The sequence below is a fragment of the Nelusetta ayraudi genome, unplaced genomic scaffold (genome assembly GCF_046127955.1).
Source record: "Nelusetta ayraudi isolate G7.1 ecotype Tasmania unplaced genomic scaffold, CSIRO-AGI_Nayr_v1 ptg000011l, whole genome shotgun sequence".
Classification (NCBI taxonomy): domain Eukaryota; kingdom Metazoa; phylum Chordata; class Actinopteri; order Tetraodontiformes; family Monacanthidae; genus Nelusetta; species Nelusetta ayraudi.
In genome coordinates this window covers 27,592,501-27,610,297 of record NW_027466061.1, presented here as the reverse complement: position 1 = coordinate 27,610,297, position 17,797 = coordinate 27,592,501, and the positions used below count along the sequence as shown (strand labels likewise).

The 17,797-nt window shown below is 46.4% G+C and overlaps 2 protein-coding genes across 7 annotated transcripts in view; both read right to left on the bottom strand.

The window, feature by feature from the left end:
- Positions 1-124: 124 nt before the first annotated feature.
- Positions 125-14,601, bottom strand: afap1l1b (actin filament associated protein 1-like 1b). The gene is made up of 19 exons (XM_076022365.1): positions 14,375-14,601; positions 9,462-9,584; positions 8,201-8,281; positions 7,995-8,086; positions 7,790-7,907; positions 7,599-7,688; positions 7,290-7,504; positions 6,627-6,806; positions 6,428-6,520; positions 5,949-6,057; positions 4,926-5,084; positions 4,620-4,834; positions 3,705-3,850; positions 3,536-3,617; positions 2,787-2,895; positions 2,269-2,436; positions 2,010-2,176; positions 993-1,118; positions 125-896 (listed from the first exon to the last, which is right to left on the bottom strand). The coding sequence occupies exons 1-19, from the start codon at positions 14,394-14,396 to the stop codon at positions 870-872; spliced, it is 2,322 nt and encodes a 773-aa protein (XP_075878480.1). The 5' UTR covers positions 14,397-14,601; the 3' UTR covers positions 125-869.
- Positions 14,602-15,281: 680 nt separating this feature from the next.
- Positions 15,282-17,797, bottom strand: part of LOC142885665 (actin-binding LIM protein 3-like) — a 27,984-nt gene continuing 25,468 nt past the window's right edge. For 4 of the 6 annotated variants that reach the window (XR_012926314.1, XR_012926317.1, XR_012926316.1 and 1 more), the window contains 4 exons: positions 17,593-17,651; positions 17,276-17,342; positions 16,429-16,991; positions 16,129-16,196 (listed from right to left, as the gene is read on the bottom strand). Coding sequence is in view for 1 of the 6 variants with exons in the window: in XM_076022356.1 (XP_075878471.1) it covers positions 16,083-16,196; positions 16,429-16,509; positions 16,984-16,991; positions 17,276-17,342; positions 17,593-17,651 (329 nt within the window). In the remaining 5 variants the exon portion in view is untranslated. Of the gene's footprint in view, positions 16,197-16,428; positions 16,992-17,275; positions 17,343-17,592; positions 17,652-17,797 lie in introns of all 6 variants that reach the window. The other 2 variants (XM_076022356.1, XR_012926315.1) reach the window with 2 other exon arrangements.

The window sequence follows — 17,797 nt, the reverse complement described above, 5'->3', positions numbered from 1 at the left end:
TAAACTCGCAATGCAACCTTTCACATTCTAACACCAGAGGGCGCTGGACGTTTAGAGATGAGAGAAGAAAACGCTGCGTTTCGGGGGCAGAAGCCAGAAAAAAATGCCAGGAGGAGGATGAGAATTGGAGCAACTTCATGTTTCAACGTTTATAAAATTTCGTTTTAAAGAATCTACATGTGTCTGTTTTCTAGTCCGTGTAGTGACGAGGTGAAAGAGAGGCATTTATCTGCTAGCTGGGGGTGCTAAAGCTAATTTTGAAGGCATTGTTTAATCACTAAATACAACCTGATAAAGTGCAGAAGAAAAAAAAAAAAAACACATTAAAAAAAACAATAACAATAGTTTCACATTTCAATAATAAACATTTGGTTTAAGTAACAGTGTCACACTCACTATAACGTCTGGTCGTCTGTTCTGTACTTAAAGTTAAATAATATATATGTGAACTTCTCTCATTGGACAATAATCTGGAGCAGGAGGAAAATCGCTGGGTTTGGGGCAGAACTTTGCTCTTTGCTATCTCTAAGAAGTAATCACATTTTCACTTTCCAGAAAACCTGTGCAAACGTAAAAACACACGCAAACACTTACAAACACGTATCTTACATGTGCACAGAGATGTCCGCGTCAATACTGTTCTTTAACTTCAGTCAGGTGGGGACTGTGCACATGCAACGATTCCTTCTTGTGTCTGGGAGGTGAGATTGGATGGACCAGACCAGACCGGACCAGGCCCCCCCACCCCGACCTCAGACACACTCTCCCCTCTTCTTCTCAGTGCCACTCAGCTCTCAGCCACCTGCTTCTTCTTTGACACCAACTATCTCCCCACCAGGACTCCACGTTGGTCTTTTCCATCCATCAGTCTAGGTCCCCTTCTTGGACTCCCATTCCTGGAACAGGGAGGGAAGCCGTGAGGAAAAACAGTTCTGCTGGTGATGATGCTTGAGATGATGATGCTTAAGATGAGGATGCTTGGGCCCCCCGACCTTCGCTTTCTGCATGACGTTGCCCCTGGAGGAGGCGTAGAGAGACGGAGGGCGTTTCCGGAGCTCCGACGCTGCGTTCACTGGCACCGTCTCGTTGTAAACCTTCTCCACCTTGGAGCCTTGGGCCTGCGTGCACACACACACACACACACACACACACACACACACACATTCATAATTTGACACATCTTCTCATTTACAGTTTGTTGTTGACCATTTATTTGTGAATATAATTTTGTTGAATATATATCTATATATATCTATCTACATGTATATATATATACATTTAAATATATATATATATATACACATATATACATATACATATATATATACACATATATATACATATATATACATACATATATGTATATGTATATATATATACATATATGTATATATACATATATATATATATATATATATACATATATGTATTTTTATATATATATATACATATATGTATATGTATATATATATACATATATGTATATATACATATATATATATATATATATATACATATATGTATTTTTATATATATATATACATATATGTATATGTATATATATACATATATATATACATATACATATATATATATATATATATATATACATATATGTATTTTTATATATATATATACATATATGTATATGTATATATATACATATATATATACATATACATATATGTATATATATATATATACATATATGTATATACATATATATATATATGTATATATATACATATGTATATATATATACATATATATATATATATGTATATATACATATGTATATATATATATATATGTATATATATATATATATATATACATATGTATATATATACATATATGTATATATATATATATATATATATATATATATATATATATATACATATATATATATATATATACATACATATAAATGCATATACATATATGTATATATACATAGACACACACACACACACAGACAGTATACATTGCTCTTGGCTTCAGCCCACCTTGACGCTGATCCGGGTGTCAGTGGGCGGGCCCAGTGCTCCGCTAGCCAATGACTTCTTCAGGTTCTCCTTGACCTCCGTCAGCTGCAGCTCCAGCTCGACCCGCTCCTCTTCTTTCTGCCTGCACAGAGCGTCCAACTCGGCTAGTCGCTGTTCGGCACACTGACCTGCACACACACACACAGAGACAGAGGGTGTAGAGCTGCCACCAGGCGGAGGGAGGACTGAGCGGTGCAGGTGTGTCTGCTCGGCCACTGACTTGCGGCGGCCTTGCTCCCCTCCTTCACCTCCCTCTTCTCCCTGCGGAGGGCGATCAGAGCGTGTCTGAGCTCCTCCTTCTGCTTCTCCAGCTCCTCCTTCTGGTTCAGGTAACGCCGGGCGTCCTCCTCGGCGCGCGTCTTCCCATAGCGAGCGTACTGATTGACGGCTAAGAGGACGCAACGCAGATGATGCAGTGTTTCAGTGGATTGCAGGTCTCGTACGTAACTCCAGTAGTGAACTCTCATTCGATTCATTGTTCAAGAAAAACCGCTCGAGATCTCCAGCAAAAAACATATTTAGCACCACACAGCAAATGCATAGCGAGGGCCGTGGCCACTATGACTATTGGTGAGGAATCAGTTCCTCTTGTGACATCACAAAGGCTTGAACACAAGAAGAGGGGATGGCATTTTCACTTCTCAGGGGATTCATTAATTGGAGAGAAGTTGGCACAATCTGGGAGACCTTTAGGGGGGGGCGGACCCTGCAACTCCATTTTTTCTGTCAGCGACTCACTGGAGGCGTGTCTCTTGACGGCTGCCTGCTGCTCAGTTTTCTCAGAGTCCCTGCTGGAGAAGGAAGCGTGACGTCTGACTTGACCGCCTCTGCTCTCGACATCCTCGTCCTAGACAGAGAAAAACACAGGGGTGTCAAACTCAAAATGCACAGTGGGACAAAATTCGCAGGCCATCATTGATATATGCTGAAAAAAAATCTTCTTCCACATTTAACAGTGAACCTTTTCATATGGACCCAAACAACTTTTGCTTCAACCTGAATATGGAACAAGCATAGCTCAATACTATATAATAAATAATGTCATATTGCACAAGTGCAAAGTTGAATTTCAAATTTCAAAAAACTCATCAAAATAAATAAAATGTAAATACATTTTTTATGCCTCTTTTTGTCTCTGATCTAAATTTCAACAATAACCTTTTTTCCAAAAATAAATGTAAAAATAAAATAACAACAATAAACCAATGAGTAATCATAATATCCTTCAATGAACGTCCTGTCCTGATTGACGTGCCAAAATACCAGCAGAGCATTCTGGGATTTGTAGTATTAGCGGTGGATGTGCTGTATAATACTTGTGGGCCAGCACTAGGCGCGTTGTTGTCTTGCCTCATGGGCCAAATATAATTGCACTGCGGGCCAAATTTGGCCCGCCGGCCAGAGTTTGACACCAATGATATAAGGAGTCGTCAAAATATGCAGTTAAAAAGTAAGAGGAGTTCAATGTGGTGTCGCGTCTTCCTCACCGCGATGCTCTCGTAGACCTCATCGTAAGTTCTGGAGTCTGTGGAGGCGCTGCTGGAGGACGCAGCGGTGGTTGTGGCCCATCTGAAAAAAAAACAAACGGTATGAAGTATAAGAAAAAGAGTGAATGGAAACGTCCATGTGAGGGATCCAGAGCAGGAAGTGACTGACAGGAAGGAGTGTCTGGCAGCGTGCCGGATGTCGGTCAGCGTGTCCACGTCGATGTAGTCGTAGTGCAGCTCCTCAGGGAGGGCGGGGCTGCCGCTCTCTGCAAACAGGACGCCCAGCCAGCGGCCCAGGTCCTCGGAGCTGCTGGCCTGGTCACACACACACACAGGCAATTTTGCCAGACACGTTTCCTTGTTTAGTTTATTGTTGACCATTAATTTTTTGATGTATATATACTGTATATATATGTCAGAGATGGGAGACTTGAGTCACATGACTTGACTCAAGTCAGACTCGAGTCGCAAATTTGAAGACTTGAGACTTGCTTGACTAACACTGATAAAAGACTCGACTTGACTTTGACTTGGTCTTCATGACTTGAGACTTGACTTAGACTTGATACAGATGACTCGAAAGGACTTTTTAAAAAATATTTGCATTTTTTTTTAGATTGCAATAGAAAATGTGTTTTAATGCGTTTTATTTTGAAAAATGATCGGGTGATTTTACCCATAAAGAAAGGTAAGCTACGTGAATGCGCCTTCTTAGCTAACTATTATGGCTGTTAGAAAGCTAACGTTTGCTAATACATAGCTTAAACTTAACCTGGTTAGAAAGATAAGTAAGGTCTGTCCTAAAATGCACAATAAAAGTGTCTTTAACTAACTTACTGGCTGGCAAAATTTGTAAAACGTTATCTAGAAAGCTGTTTGCTGATATAAATGCAAATGGTATGCTAATGATCAGATTTTTGTGTGACTTGACTTGTGACTTGCTTGACGTGAGCAATGACTTAACTTGACTTGCTTGATTCTCACCACAGTGAGAATCAACGTGCACACACACACACACACACACACACACACACACAGCACCACAACACAATACAATACAATACTGAATGGACAATAAAGTCACCTCGAGAGCCGCCAGCTCGGTGCCGGCCTGCCGGATGCAGAAGGAGAAGGGGTGTCGGGGCCCGAGGCCCCCGGGCACCACCTCAGCCCCCCGGAGTGGAACCACCACCACCGGCGACCGCTGTTCCCCGGGCTCCTTCTGCAGGTGGAGGCTCCCGGCTCGCACCACACACCAGCGCTCCTTCCACGAGCCGCCCACACACACGCTGAGGTAGCCTGGGCAGACAGGAGGTGCCGCCGCACCGTTACTCTCTGCGTCTGGACGCTGCAGTCACGTGACCTGTGAAGCTTCAGTCTGCGGCCTTACCGCAGCGCAGCGGGTTGTCCTGGTGGCCCGGCGCCGACGGGGGGTCTCCCGGCAGAGGAGGCTTCTTCTTGGAGAAGGTGATGATCCGGTTGATCTTCTTCCCGGCGGCCCGACTCATGGAACCCGTCAGCTCTGAGAAGGTGCCGCGCTTGCCCCTGGCTGAGGTCACACGGAGCTTTATTAAAGTTAGAACCTGAGGTTGACAGGGTGTGACCACTGTGGTTAAACTGCATGCATTAGTGTCTTAGACCTTCTGATTTCATTTGACCCCCGAAAGCAGAACAGTGACTGACTAAAAACACTGTCTGATGGAGGTTTGCACTATGGATGAGCCAGGATTCATAGCTTCCCTCCTTCTCCTTCACACACACACACACACACACACACACACACACACACACACACACACACACACACACACACACACACACTGCCTTCACGTCATTTTCGCTCCAGTGTGTCTCAGTGCTGGATAGACCAGGTGCTGCTGCAGATCGACGTCCACCCTGCTTCCTGTGATGTCAGCAGGACACAATGGCAGGAAGAGAACAGGAAGGATGTCATATCTGTTCTTGGCCCCCTTCCCCCCTCTCTCTCTCTCTCTCTCTCTCTCTCTCTCTCTCTCTCTCTCTCTCTCTCTCTCTCTCTCTCTCTCTCTCTCTCTCTCTCTCTCTCTCTCTCTCCCTCCGCTGCTCAGTAAACAAGTTACGACGACGCTGAAACAACACGACTGAGTCGATGCTGTTTTCTCACCCAACGTGGTTCCCCTGCTTCATCCTTCCTCATACACAAAAGCAGTGATCAACTTTTGATCTGAAAGGCTTTGTGTTTATGTGTGTGTGTCCATTATACTTTCGCTGAGGATTGAGACAATGGAAAAAACAACAAGAAAACAAAACAAAAAACAAATATAATGTAGAAAGAGATCATAAAATCATCTGATTTTTGGGTGAGCTGTCCCTTTAATTCACATACAAAGGTGAGAAAGGGTGTGTGTGCGTGTGTGTGTGCGTGTGAACGTACTAAGGGTGTCGCCGGCATCCCGTCCTGCTGCCTGACTGGCGCTGACGGACTGGCAGTCAGCCGTGGGGCCGCTGTCCGAGTCCGACGCCTGGCGCTCGCACTGCAGCACCTGGACAACAGGGACGTTCACCAACAGTTGATTTGCCATGGGGTGTTTTTTTTGTTTTTTTTGTTTTTTTTTATTTATAGGATGGGAGAGACAGTGAGGGTTTTTTTCCAGTGTGTTATTTTTCCACGTTGTGCATTTGTGTGATCAGCTTCAACTGCTGCGTAAGCATCAAAGAACTCTTTGAAAACCACACAGCTGGGCAACCACAACAATGCCTCCTCACTCCCTGGCTGGGACTCTCAGCCAGGGGAAGAAGTGAGTCACGCTCGGGCCGCAGGAGGCCATCCAGAAGTCAAATGATGGAGAGTTTGGTTTTGTTTTTCTCTCGATATGATGAGTGTTTTTAGGTTAAAAAGTAAAAATCCCACACCTTGTCCAGCTCCAACTTCCTCTGTATGATGGGAGACGTGGATCCGTCCACGCCCTCGGTGTTGCTACACTGGCTGCCGACGTCTTGCACCACCTGCTCACACAAGAAGGGAAACGCTGAAGTGAAGACTCCTCCACCCCACCTGCTCTGGTCCGACTCTGCAGATTTCCACCCCCCCCTTAGAGGAGACGGACGGCACCTTGAGCCAGCGCTCGGCCTGCTCTTTGCTCTGGACCGCCAGCACCAGGGCCTCGCCGCCGGGCAGCGAGAAGCGCAGCTCGTGCCTCTTCTTGCGTCCCTCCTTGGGGACGTAGATGACGTTGCAGAGGTTGAGAGGCAGCTCCGTGTTGGCGGAGCTCTCTTTGATGCTCTTGAAGCACTGAGGACAGAGAGGGAGGCATCACGGGGTCACAGGGTGGAAACCCTCCGTCTTCTGCACTCAACTCGGTCAAGTCTCGCAAGGTGTTTTGGTCCCGGTGATGAGGGGGAGTGGTTTCCAAAGCACCAGGTTGAGTTCTGAACTAGTATTTATGGGCTGCTCCACCTCTCCGCCCCTTAGATCCATCACTGCTTTCCATTCCACACACACACACTCAGTTTAAACCGGAAGTGACAGAGCACTTTCAGTCACTGCTGCACTTTAACTGTGCAGTACTTTGTCTCAGGCTGTCGTATCAGCACAACACAGTGCAGCGTCGTGGCAACACCTGCTCTTCACTGGTTTAATTCTTTCACCGTCTGGACCTTTACTGGTTTGTTTGTCGTTCAGTGTATTCACAGCTTATTTCAAGATCGTGTTGAGACACTCAGGCCAGTTTCATGCAACAGTTTAATGGCAGATTGTGGATCCTGTGTCTTCTACCTGAAGTTTATTGTCTCGGACGACGACCAGCTGCTTGGTCCACTGCCCGAAACGCTTCTTCCTCAGGAGGAAGGCGCAGATGCGACAGTCTCTGACCGGCCCGTCAGTGGCGTCCTCGGCCGTCCATCTGCGAGCTTGGTCCCGCCCCTTGCCGTCTGGGTCGTCGTCCTCCTCGTAGGACTCGTAGGAACTGCTCAGAGCGTCTGAGTCATTGTCTGTGCGAAAAAGACGAGATCAGAAAGACGGTTCAGCTTATTTCTTATTTTGGGTGATTTTTTTAATTGGTGGGAAAGCAGCGGCCGTGCTCACAGGAGTGTTTGGGGTGTCCGTTGATCCTGGTGATCGGATAGTTGTCGTCCGCATCTTCATAGTAGGCGTCCTCCACAGAGTTCCTAGAAGCTGTGAGCCACAAGAAAACCATAAGAAGAAGGTGTGAGGGTGAGTTTGACACAGGCCGAGCTTTTAGCATGACTGAGGTCAGCAAGAGTTTGGCACCCAACTGCTCATGTTGGTGGTGAAGTACTGAGGGGTGGAGCCGGGATCCAGGGGAACGGCCTCTTCGTAGTAGTCATCGGGAAGGGGCGTGGTCGGGAGGGGCGGGGGCGTGTCCGTCGGAGTCTGAGGTGAGAGTTGAACGGAGGTGTCGGTGTGGGAGCGGCAGGCAGGCAGACAGGCGGCCGACAGAGGCGCTGCGGAAACACTCACAGACTTGTCGGGATGAGTCTCCGCCTCCTTCTCCTCCTCTTCCTCCTCTTTCTGCTCCGCAGGAGACACACTGAGCATGTGCAAACTGCAGTCTGGTGGAAGGACAGACAGTTTAACACTTTCATTTGCGTTTTTACGTGCAGTGCAGTGAAAAAAAAAAGAATGTAGCGATTAAAACTTTGATGCTGCTGTGGACGTCAACCTACCAAAGTCTTCAAACAGAGACTCGACAAAGCTGGTGCCGTTGCCGTACAGACAGCTGTTCATGTAGACGTCCGACCCGGTGACTGCAGCGGAGAGACGGGACGAGAGTCAGAGTGCAGCTGGAGGCTCCAGACCAGACGGACTGCGTCAGGAGAAGCAAGATTCCTAGAAATCTTATGAATGAATCTTTGCATGGGAGCAACAGAAAAACAAATCCAGCCACTCGGTGTGCTGCACGTTTGCCAAACCTCTCTGTTTGTGTTGTGGGAATAAATGCTGAATGGGACCTGTTCCCACCAGATCATCTTGCTTCTCACCTCTCCACCACCACCCACCTCCACCTCCACCTCCTCCTCCTCCTCCTCATCCTCTTTAAACTTTACATTTCATGATCCTCTTAGCTCAATCCTTTGATCCTCTCTGACATCCTGCATTGTCCAGAATAAACAAGCCTCGACTCTAATAACCTCACCGAGACTTCTGAGCCACTGCGTCGTGACTGACTTCTGCTTTGCGCGCGTGTGTGTGTGTGTGTGTGTGAGTGTGTGTGTGTGTGTGCTGCTGCTGCCAGGTGAAATGAGAGTCCAACTGAACCAGAAGATACGGCCTGAGGCAGCAGCGCTCTGCTGTGTGTGTTAAAATCGGGTTAGCGAGCGGCGTCAGGCAGCTGCACTCTATCTAGATGGTTTATGAAAGGAAGTTCCCACTGGTTGCATAAAAGCAAATAAGAAAGAGATACTGTCTCTGAATGAATGAACACTCTTGTTGTGACCTTGAACAAACGATTCAACTCAGAAACGCTTCATTTGAGATGTTCCAGATCCCTTCATGTGAGGACGCGGCTCGTCCAAGTCTCAAAGTGGTGAGTTTGGGTGGCTTCACGATCTGCCTGGTTGCCTCAAAGTGGTTCACCTTCATCCAAAAGGCCTCTTAACTGTTTGGATCTCATCATCACCAAAGTCAAAGCTTTAGACTGACGGATGAGTCATTTACAGATTTAAGGATTTACTCAAAAATGTCCCACTTTCTCTCATTCCCACGGTCGATGTAGTTCCCATTGTCACCGAGAGGCAAAGTTATGAGCAGACATTCAGCCAAACATATTCTCTGCTGCAACCGGCAGCGGGCGAGCTAACCTGCCACACTTCAGAGCAGCTCAGGTCCAGGATCGCTGCAGCAGACAGTTGACGGAGCCTCCGGCTCAGGGATCGATTCGTCTGTGATTTTGGGTGAAACTGTGAACCGTCGGCATGTTTTGCCTACCTGGCAGCGAGTCCAGGATGTTGCGCACTGAGGACATCTTGTCTGCAGTGGCAGGGCTGAGCGTCTCGTGGTCCAGCAGCTTCAGCAGAGAGCCCAGCTCGCTCACCAGCCGCTCCATCAGCGCTACACAACACACAGCATCGGGTAAAGCATGTTATCGCCTCCATCGGCGCTACACAACACAGACAATATCAGGTCAACATGTCGATGGATGTGTTATAAGAACTGGATACCGGGCTGCCAATATAGCGGCAATTTCTTTCTAGTGGCCACTCAAGGTACTGCAGCAAAAAAAAAAAATCCCACAGACTGTAACACAAAACAAACACCTGTAAAACGGTTGACAGGCCGCCTCCTACCTGAGACTCACTTTGCAGTAAATCTTTCTATTGTACATTTTAAAGTCACTAAAAAAAATGTATGTATGTAATGTAACAAGTTTTTTTGTAGCATGTCACCACGGTGTAGTACATGCTGTGTCTCGGCTTGTTCTGACTGGCTGATGCATCCTGATGCATCATGTGAGTTACAGAGGCATAATGGGAATTGACATTACTGTTTCTGCTTTTTTCCTTTCGCTACTGTTGAAGCTCTAAGGCCACATAATGCAGCGGTGACCCAAAGGACATTTTCGACATTTTCGACTTCCTGCGCTCGGTGGATCTCCCATCCCAACTGATTGTTTGCCGCCCCCCCCCCCCCCCCCCCCCAGGCCTCCCAACCAGGACGCTGAAATGCTCGCGCATCATCGAATGTCATTTTTAGCGACCAGACGTCTGAAGCGGTGGATCTCGAGGGGGGGCGGGGAGTGATCGAGGACACACCGCCTGTCGCAACAGCTGACAGGGAGGAGATATTTATCATGTGAGACACCGACTAAGTTATTCTGCCTGTCTCGCGCGTTCACTCAACGGCCGAGTCCGACTCGTGGCGGTGTTGGTGTTGAGTGTCCGGCTTCCTGTGCGTCTCCAACCGTCTCATCTGTCGGCCTTGACATTGCGCCAAACACACTCTCGCACATCCTGCCCACAAAGATAGGAGGAGGAGGACGGGAAGGGAAGGGAAGGAAAAAGGAAGTGGGGGTTGGAGGGTTGGGGGGGAGCAGGGGACTTCCTTCCCAAAAAGGAAATGGCACTGAGGTAAAGACAAAGCTCTTCAGAAGAGGAAAACTGAGGCCTCATTAAGTACTATATCACAGAAAAGGCTCGACGGTCATTTTAATTTGGCTGCATTCACTGTGTTCTGTAAATGAGCCTCCTTTGCCAGACCGGTGAGATCAGCAGAGTACTGAAGTAAAAAAAAAAATGTCCAAGGGAAATAAATAAACGGTTTCTTCCAGATTGTTTTGTCGACTTTATGCACCACTATGACTTTTATGACTGATAATATTTTAGACGTGAGTCAGAGAATTTCTTTCTTGCTGACAGTCAATTTCCAAATGAAAAAATACAAAAGTCTTTGGTGTGGTTTGTACTCTTCAAACAGATCTGGGACATGGGTGAGGTCAGAACGAGATCCAGGGTTTCTCACACACACACACACACACACACACACACACACACACACACAAAGACTGCAGAGACAGAAGCCCTCGCTCCCCCATCGCCGCCCCCACTCCCAACAATACTCCATTGTCTCCACAACGTCCAAAATTAGACGACCACAATGCACCGCAAAAGACAATAACCATGTCGGAAACGGCAAGAAAGAGCAAAACACAACAGGAACTAGTGCGCGCGCACACACACACACACACACACACACACACACGCACACACACACACACACAGGGGCGTGGTACAACACAGCTGCATCATTTCGATTCTTGGGCACTCTGGGTTTAAGGACATTATATCTCCAGCAGCTGTGTGTGTGTGTGTGTGTGCGTGTGTGTGTGTGTGTGTGTGCGCACACAGCAGCTGTGGTTTCCTGTCTTAGCCGGCGACAGGAGCTCCCCTCCACTCCCTCCTGATCTCGACTCTCCCTCCTACATCCATACGTCTCCGTCCACACAGTTTTTTATGAAGGTTGATTTCTCAGTCTTCTAAGAACTTTTTGTCTTCTCTGTTGCGATGTTTTTGCTTTTTCCCCCCTGTTTCTTCAGCCTTACATGAGTCACTCAGAGAGGTTGAAACGCCACCTCTTGGTTTTAACAATATTCATTAAAAAAAATAGCACAGACGCGTGCAGATTTGTATTTTAAACCAGATACTAACATGTGCTGCTAAAAGTTTAAATCTCACTCCAACATCCTCATAAATAGATGAAGATTTTTTTGTGTGTATGTGTGTGTGTGTGTGTGTGTGTGTGTGTGTGTGTGTGTGTGTGTGTGAACGTCCTCGAGTCATGTATCAGATGATAAATTCAGAGTCAATGACCAGCTGCTGATTTCTTGAGGCTCACTGGCCGCTGCCTCTCCCTCCTCTGTCTTCACTGAAGGCTTCCCAAGCTGAGGATCAGCTGTTCTGGAGGCTCGTGGTGGCTTCCAACCACAGAGGGGCCTTTGTAAATGGCCAACTCGCGCGCGCGCGCGCACACACACACACACACACACACACACACGCACAAGACTTTAACAAAGACCTCGTCCTCACCAAGGGTTTGCGTTTGTGTTTTGTGCTGCCGCCGCCACATACATACGTTTCTATGTGTGTGTGTGTGTGTGTCTTCCACGGTGTGTGTTGTGCTTCCTGGAGAAGGTCAGTCATGAGACAGAAGCCATGCGACTCTCATTTAAACGTGTTTTGGTTTCGGCCGGGAAGAAAACAACTGCAGCCGGCCGCTCCCCGCTGTGCACCTCACCACATCGTGCCTGTGGGCGGCAGGATGACAGGGAAGCGTTTCAGTCTTCCAACCTGAGGCTTCATCTCCGGCCCAAACCTCCTCCCGACTGGCCCCTCCCGTTCCAACCATCCGACCTTTCAAGTTGTTTTTATTTTTTTTTCTCTGTCCTCTCGGGAACAAAAACAAACAAGTGGAATTGCTTGTTTCCATGAATAACACAGTCTGCAGCGTGCCATTATCTAAAACAGGAGTATTTACAATTTGGTGTTTTTGTTTTTTTGTTGCCACGATGGCTTCTGATTTTTTTTTTTTTTAAGGTCATTCAGGAGCAGCTCACAACAAGATCTTCGCGGACATAACGAGTTCCTTCCTTCCTGTGTCTGTTTGGAAGCAGTCGAATGGACGATTGTTTCACAGACACAAAGAGGAAGGACAACAGTTGAGCTGAGACGCATCCATCAGCCGCCCTTAGTCCCTCAGAGGGCGACGGGCCACAACTCTGGCTAATATTCTTAGCTTGCAGAAGCTCAGCTTGACTTGCCAGTCCACTTTTAAAAACATGACAGGAAGGTTCCTTCCAGAAGACCGTGCGGGTCAGCGGAGGGGACGGCTAAGCTGCACGTTCTCACCCTCAAACTGTCCGAGCTCCCCCGGGACTCTACATTCTCTCTTCACCTCCTTCCTTGCAGTCCCTGCTCCCCTCTCTGTTCCTCCCATTCTCCAGACACCCGTCTTCTTCAGACTTGAGGCCAAAGGTCAAGTCGCGGCGGCCGCCACCGAGACAAAAGTCTACTTCAGAGCTCCGGCATTGCTCGTGTGCTTTTCGTGACAGCGGAGGATGGTGGTGTCACTGCTGGCCCGGGGCTTCGCCTCGGTCACACACTTGACGGAGTCCCGTCCACCAGCAGGCGGGCAAATTCTTTAAAAAGAACCAGCCTGGAAGGGGTGGGGGGAGGGGGTGGGGAATTCCTTCTTCTTCACATTCTTTCAGTATCTTATCACTCTGCTCCTACAGTAGAAGGTCCGGGCAATAAACAAAGCTGGTGTGAAACATGCTGGTGTCTCATTTCACCAGGATCTAAACCTCGTCAAGGACGTCGATTCTTTAGATTTATGTCACTAGCCATACGCAGGAGTTCAGAGCTGACAGTAGACGAGCCGCACGTCTCTGCAGAAGAAGGTCAGAGGAGCGCAACACGAGCCAGCCAATCACCATGAATCAAACTGAGAGCTACCTTCATTTTTTTTTTAAAGGTATCTCTGAATTTATTGCAGACATGCCATTTGGATTCTGCTTCAACTGATTTTGAGTGAGGAGGAATGGGGAAAAACCGTTAACAAAAAAAAAACCTTGTGGAATTTGTGACTCATAAAAAGCATATACAGCAGGGATTGTGTGAGGGATGACTGGGTGAGGAAGTGAGGGGGGGGACGTGAAGGAACCGCGGTGGAGTTCAAGGACGATGTGACGAGAGACCGAGACGATGCTGTTTAAAACGAATCAGTTTGTTTGTTTGTTTGTTTGTTTGTTTTTAAAATTGGAGTGTTTGTTGTTTATATTTATGTGCTCTACGAGCCCCGGTTCGCACTTCTCTTCCTTTCTTTACTTTTCTGTTCTGTTCTTTTCTTTGCAGTGAAAGTGGAGCACCGCTGCATCACCTGGTGTCCCACGCTGCTTCCTGTCCGCCGCTCCGGAGAACAGAGCGGCCATTCAGGACACGCTCAGGCTTCCGCAGCCTCCAACGGGGCGCTGCTCTGTTGGCGTCGCGTTGCATCACTCTTTACCTGCACGAGGCGAGGATGCCTCCGAGCCGAGGTGCGTGACGTCACCCTCCGCCGTTACAACCAGCCGCGCGCGTGGCTTGACGCACGCAGCGTCATTTCTTGGGTAGGATTTTTTTTTGTGTGTGTGTGTGTGTGTGTTGTTGAACGATAAAAGTGTAGTTTTTGTTTTTCCACGATACTCGTGCGATATAGTGTAACATATCAAGCGGAAAGTGTAGAAACGAATGACACGGTTGGATTTACTTGTTTCAGCGACACCTCAGTCCTAACAGAACTAGCTCGAGTTTTGTTTTGTTTTTGTTTTTTTAAGTTAGTGAACCAAGGAAGGCGGAAAAGTTTCCTACCACTCTGGCGCTGGGAGTCCATCTCGTCCAGGATGCGTCCCAAGTGCCAGAAACCTAGAAAAACTGGTCTCCCCGGCTGTTTACTTTTAAAAAAGTGTCAACTGGGGCGAGTTGTTGTCCGTGGACACGGCGGAGCTCCGTCAACATCCATACGGCTGCAGAGTGACCGAGCGGCCGCTCCGCTCTGCAGCGGGAGCGGCTCGACGGCTTCCACACACACACACACACACACACACACACACACACACACACACACACACACACACACACTGGCCGCTGGGTCCTAGTGCCAGCAAAGTGTTGGCGGTGCCTGCCAGTTCCCGTACAAAAAGGCCATATCTCGATCGCCACCTGGTGGTCATTTTGTAGTGTTTTTTTTATTTGTTTTTTACAGGTGTTGCTGGAGGGCTGAAGAAAACAGTTTTCGACCGTAAATGAGAGGTGGTTATACAGAAAACCATGTATTAGATTTCATTATTGTGTTGTTGTTGTTGGTTAAATCCGTCTATAGAGTTAACAGATTATTTATTGGTTTGAACTTGTTGAGAATTAATTTAGCATTGAAACTGAGCCATTGGATATGTCTGTCATTTTTTTTACGCATCAAACCAACTGCAACCAGCAACCAGATTGACTTATTTTTTGAATGTTGAAGGGTCACTTCAAATGGTTTACAACAGGTCTTCTCACACTGATGTGTGTCCTTCTAGTCCAGGTGTCACCAACACGATGCACACGGTGGCTACCAAGGACCACATGAGTAGCCCGCAGGCCCTGGACTAGACTGACAAGCAACTGTCTAACATGAAACGAAACAAAAATGAGACACCACCTGCATCTTTAAGGCAACCACTTTTGACTCATTCAGTATAGTCACCCTGGTTTAAAAATACAAAAGAGGCAGCCAGACAGTTCACATATTTTATTCAGATTTTAGGGTGACATTGTAACTTGTAGCCATTAACACAAATCTCACCATGTCACCATTATAACGTTTCAGCTCCCCTCCCTCTAACCCTTCCTCAACACCTTTATTTTTTTTTTCTGTCATGCAAACACAAGCACAATTGCGTGTTGTCGAGTTGAGATCCTGAGCTGCATTTAAACTTCAGCAGCATTCATACAAATGCAACTTGGATTTCTCAAAAAATAAATAAATAAATAAATAAATGAAAGGAGAAAGAAACAGTCTTCCACAGATTATTTCTTTGGACATCTGATTTCTAAAACTTAAATCTGACAAACTTTGAGACTCTTCATTCACATTTAACCTATAAACGCCACTTAATTAAAACAAATATTTATAAAAGAAGTGTACCATTTATTTAGGACATATAGACTGATATGGCTTTTTGAAACTTTAGAGAAAATTAGTCTGAGGGGTACCTGTGGAATTAACTTTGCATTAGGCCATTTATTGACTCCGTCACGCTCATCCTCCTAACATACTGCCATCTGATGGTAGTATCGGGTTTCACAACCACTCTCAGTTTATAATTTACTCACACAGCCCACCTGCATGTCAGTGCCCCCTTAAAGCCGATATTCTGTCCTCCCACTTACTATTCAACCAAGGCTAAGTGCACACTAAACAAAAACAAAACAATACAGGAAGAAACGGGAGGCCAACACTTCCACCACCCATCACTGGCGTCCTCGTGGTAACCGCTGCTCATCAGCTTTGGTGCTTTCCAGCAACCAGATGGTCTCAGAAGAGCCGGACCCGTTTCTTCAGTTCGTTTTTCTTCCACTGGGGGAGACAATCAAAGGCCGACATGGACAGGCCGAAGACTCTGTAGAACTCCTCTGGTGAGAGGTGACGCTGGGGAAACAAGGCAGGTGGAAGACGTTGAGGAGGGAAAAGTCAAAGACTGCAGGCTAAGGAAATGAAAAATGTGATAAACCTACTAAATCTGCTTTACCATTTTGGCTTTTCAACAAAGCATTAGAAGAACCTCTTTATATAAGACCAATTTTCCTTTTCCCACTAATTAATGTAGTCTTCTACAGAATGATTGTGTACCTAGTACACACAGAAACATGCAGCTATTCACCTCCAGTCTGGCTCGGTCCACATCGCCTGGAAGACGCTGCTGCCCCCTTACTGATACCACCAGGGCTTCATAAGGGTAGATCTGACAGGCACAGATTCACAGGTGCAACACTTTTAGAGCACATTGATATTCACAGCATTTAATCCTCATGAAGTCAATGAAAACATTTGTTGAAAAAAAAAGACTTGAATTTAAACATTCCAAGAATTCCTTTTACTTTACATGGGAAAAACATTTTACTGTAAAATCCCCTCTACCACTGTTTTCTCCCACCAATCTTCTGGCTGAAAAAATACAGAGTTCTGGAATTTGTTGTGACCATTTGTTGCATCTCAAATTACACCATAAGCTCTCATTAATCGCGGCCGCTGACCTTTTGTGTTGCATTCATAATGTCAGTGAGGTGACTCTGATTTCTGAACTAAATAAAAGAGAAACAAATTGCTGAGTCAGTGAAACGCTAATACGATTCAGTGCGAATCCAGATGAATACGAAGCCGATATAAACCTCAACCAGGCAGCAAGAGTACGACCTTGTTCACTGCAGCTTCTCACCTTGTATTCTGAAAGAGAAGAAGAGAAGAAAAGACACAGAGTTATTGTGGAAAGAAAACAAAGACAAACTGGTCTCAACCAGATTGTCTCCAGTAAATTATAGTCGCAAAAATGAAAAGTTTGGCAACTAATGCAACTGGAAAAAATGACACAGGACTTTAACTGCAGCCTGAGCCGTCGCCTTAATTTCATTACAGACTTGCTTTAAATAACGCACACAACAGGGATTTCTGTTGGTGAGACACTTGGAAAAGCAAGAATTAATGCAGATGCAAATGCAAACCAGGCTCACCTTTGATCTGCCAGTTCACCGCATTCATGCTGTCGTATTGGAAATAATCTGCACTGGTGCTCCCAGGCTGCAAGAATACCAAAAGAAGAGAAAAGATGGACGGAGACAAAGGTCTTTCATCACCTTGAAGATGTACTTGACTCGAAATGTGTGGATAAAGATCTGAGAGCTTCCAGTTTAACACCGGAGAGCAGAGAGGGCCAAAAGAATTTCAAAGGCAAGTCTCTGGAACGGTCTTTATCTCCTCCTCACACATGCATGCGAGCACGGGCGTGCACGCACACACACACACACTCACACTAGTGATGGCTGCTCACCCTGTTCAGTCCATTTTTGCCGTAGCCTGGCAACGAGGATGATTTGGCAACGTACGAGTCTGGAAGGACAAAACACACAACCGTAATCAGAATTACACACACAAACAATTGTGCAAACGACGCAAGAGCTATTTGCACAAGAGCAAATATCAATGTTTGAACAAATTCCCTTGAAACTTCCACAAAATTCTCTTGAAAAATGCAG

Coding starts and splice junctions, on each gene's coding strand:
- afap1l1b (XM_076022365.1), bottom strand. CDS start 14,396: ATGGACTCCCAGCGCCAGAGTG. Junction 8,282..9,461: donor CATCCTGGACTCGCTGCCAG/GTAGGCAAAACA, acceptor TCTCCGCTGCAG/TCACCGGGTCGGACGTCTAC. Junction 2,896..3,535: donor AGGTCTACGAGAGCATCGCG/GTGAGGAAGACG, acceptor TTCTCTGTCTAG/GACGAGGATGTCGAGAGCAG.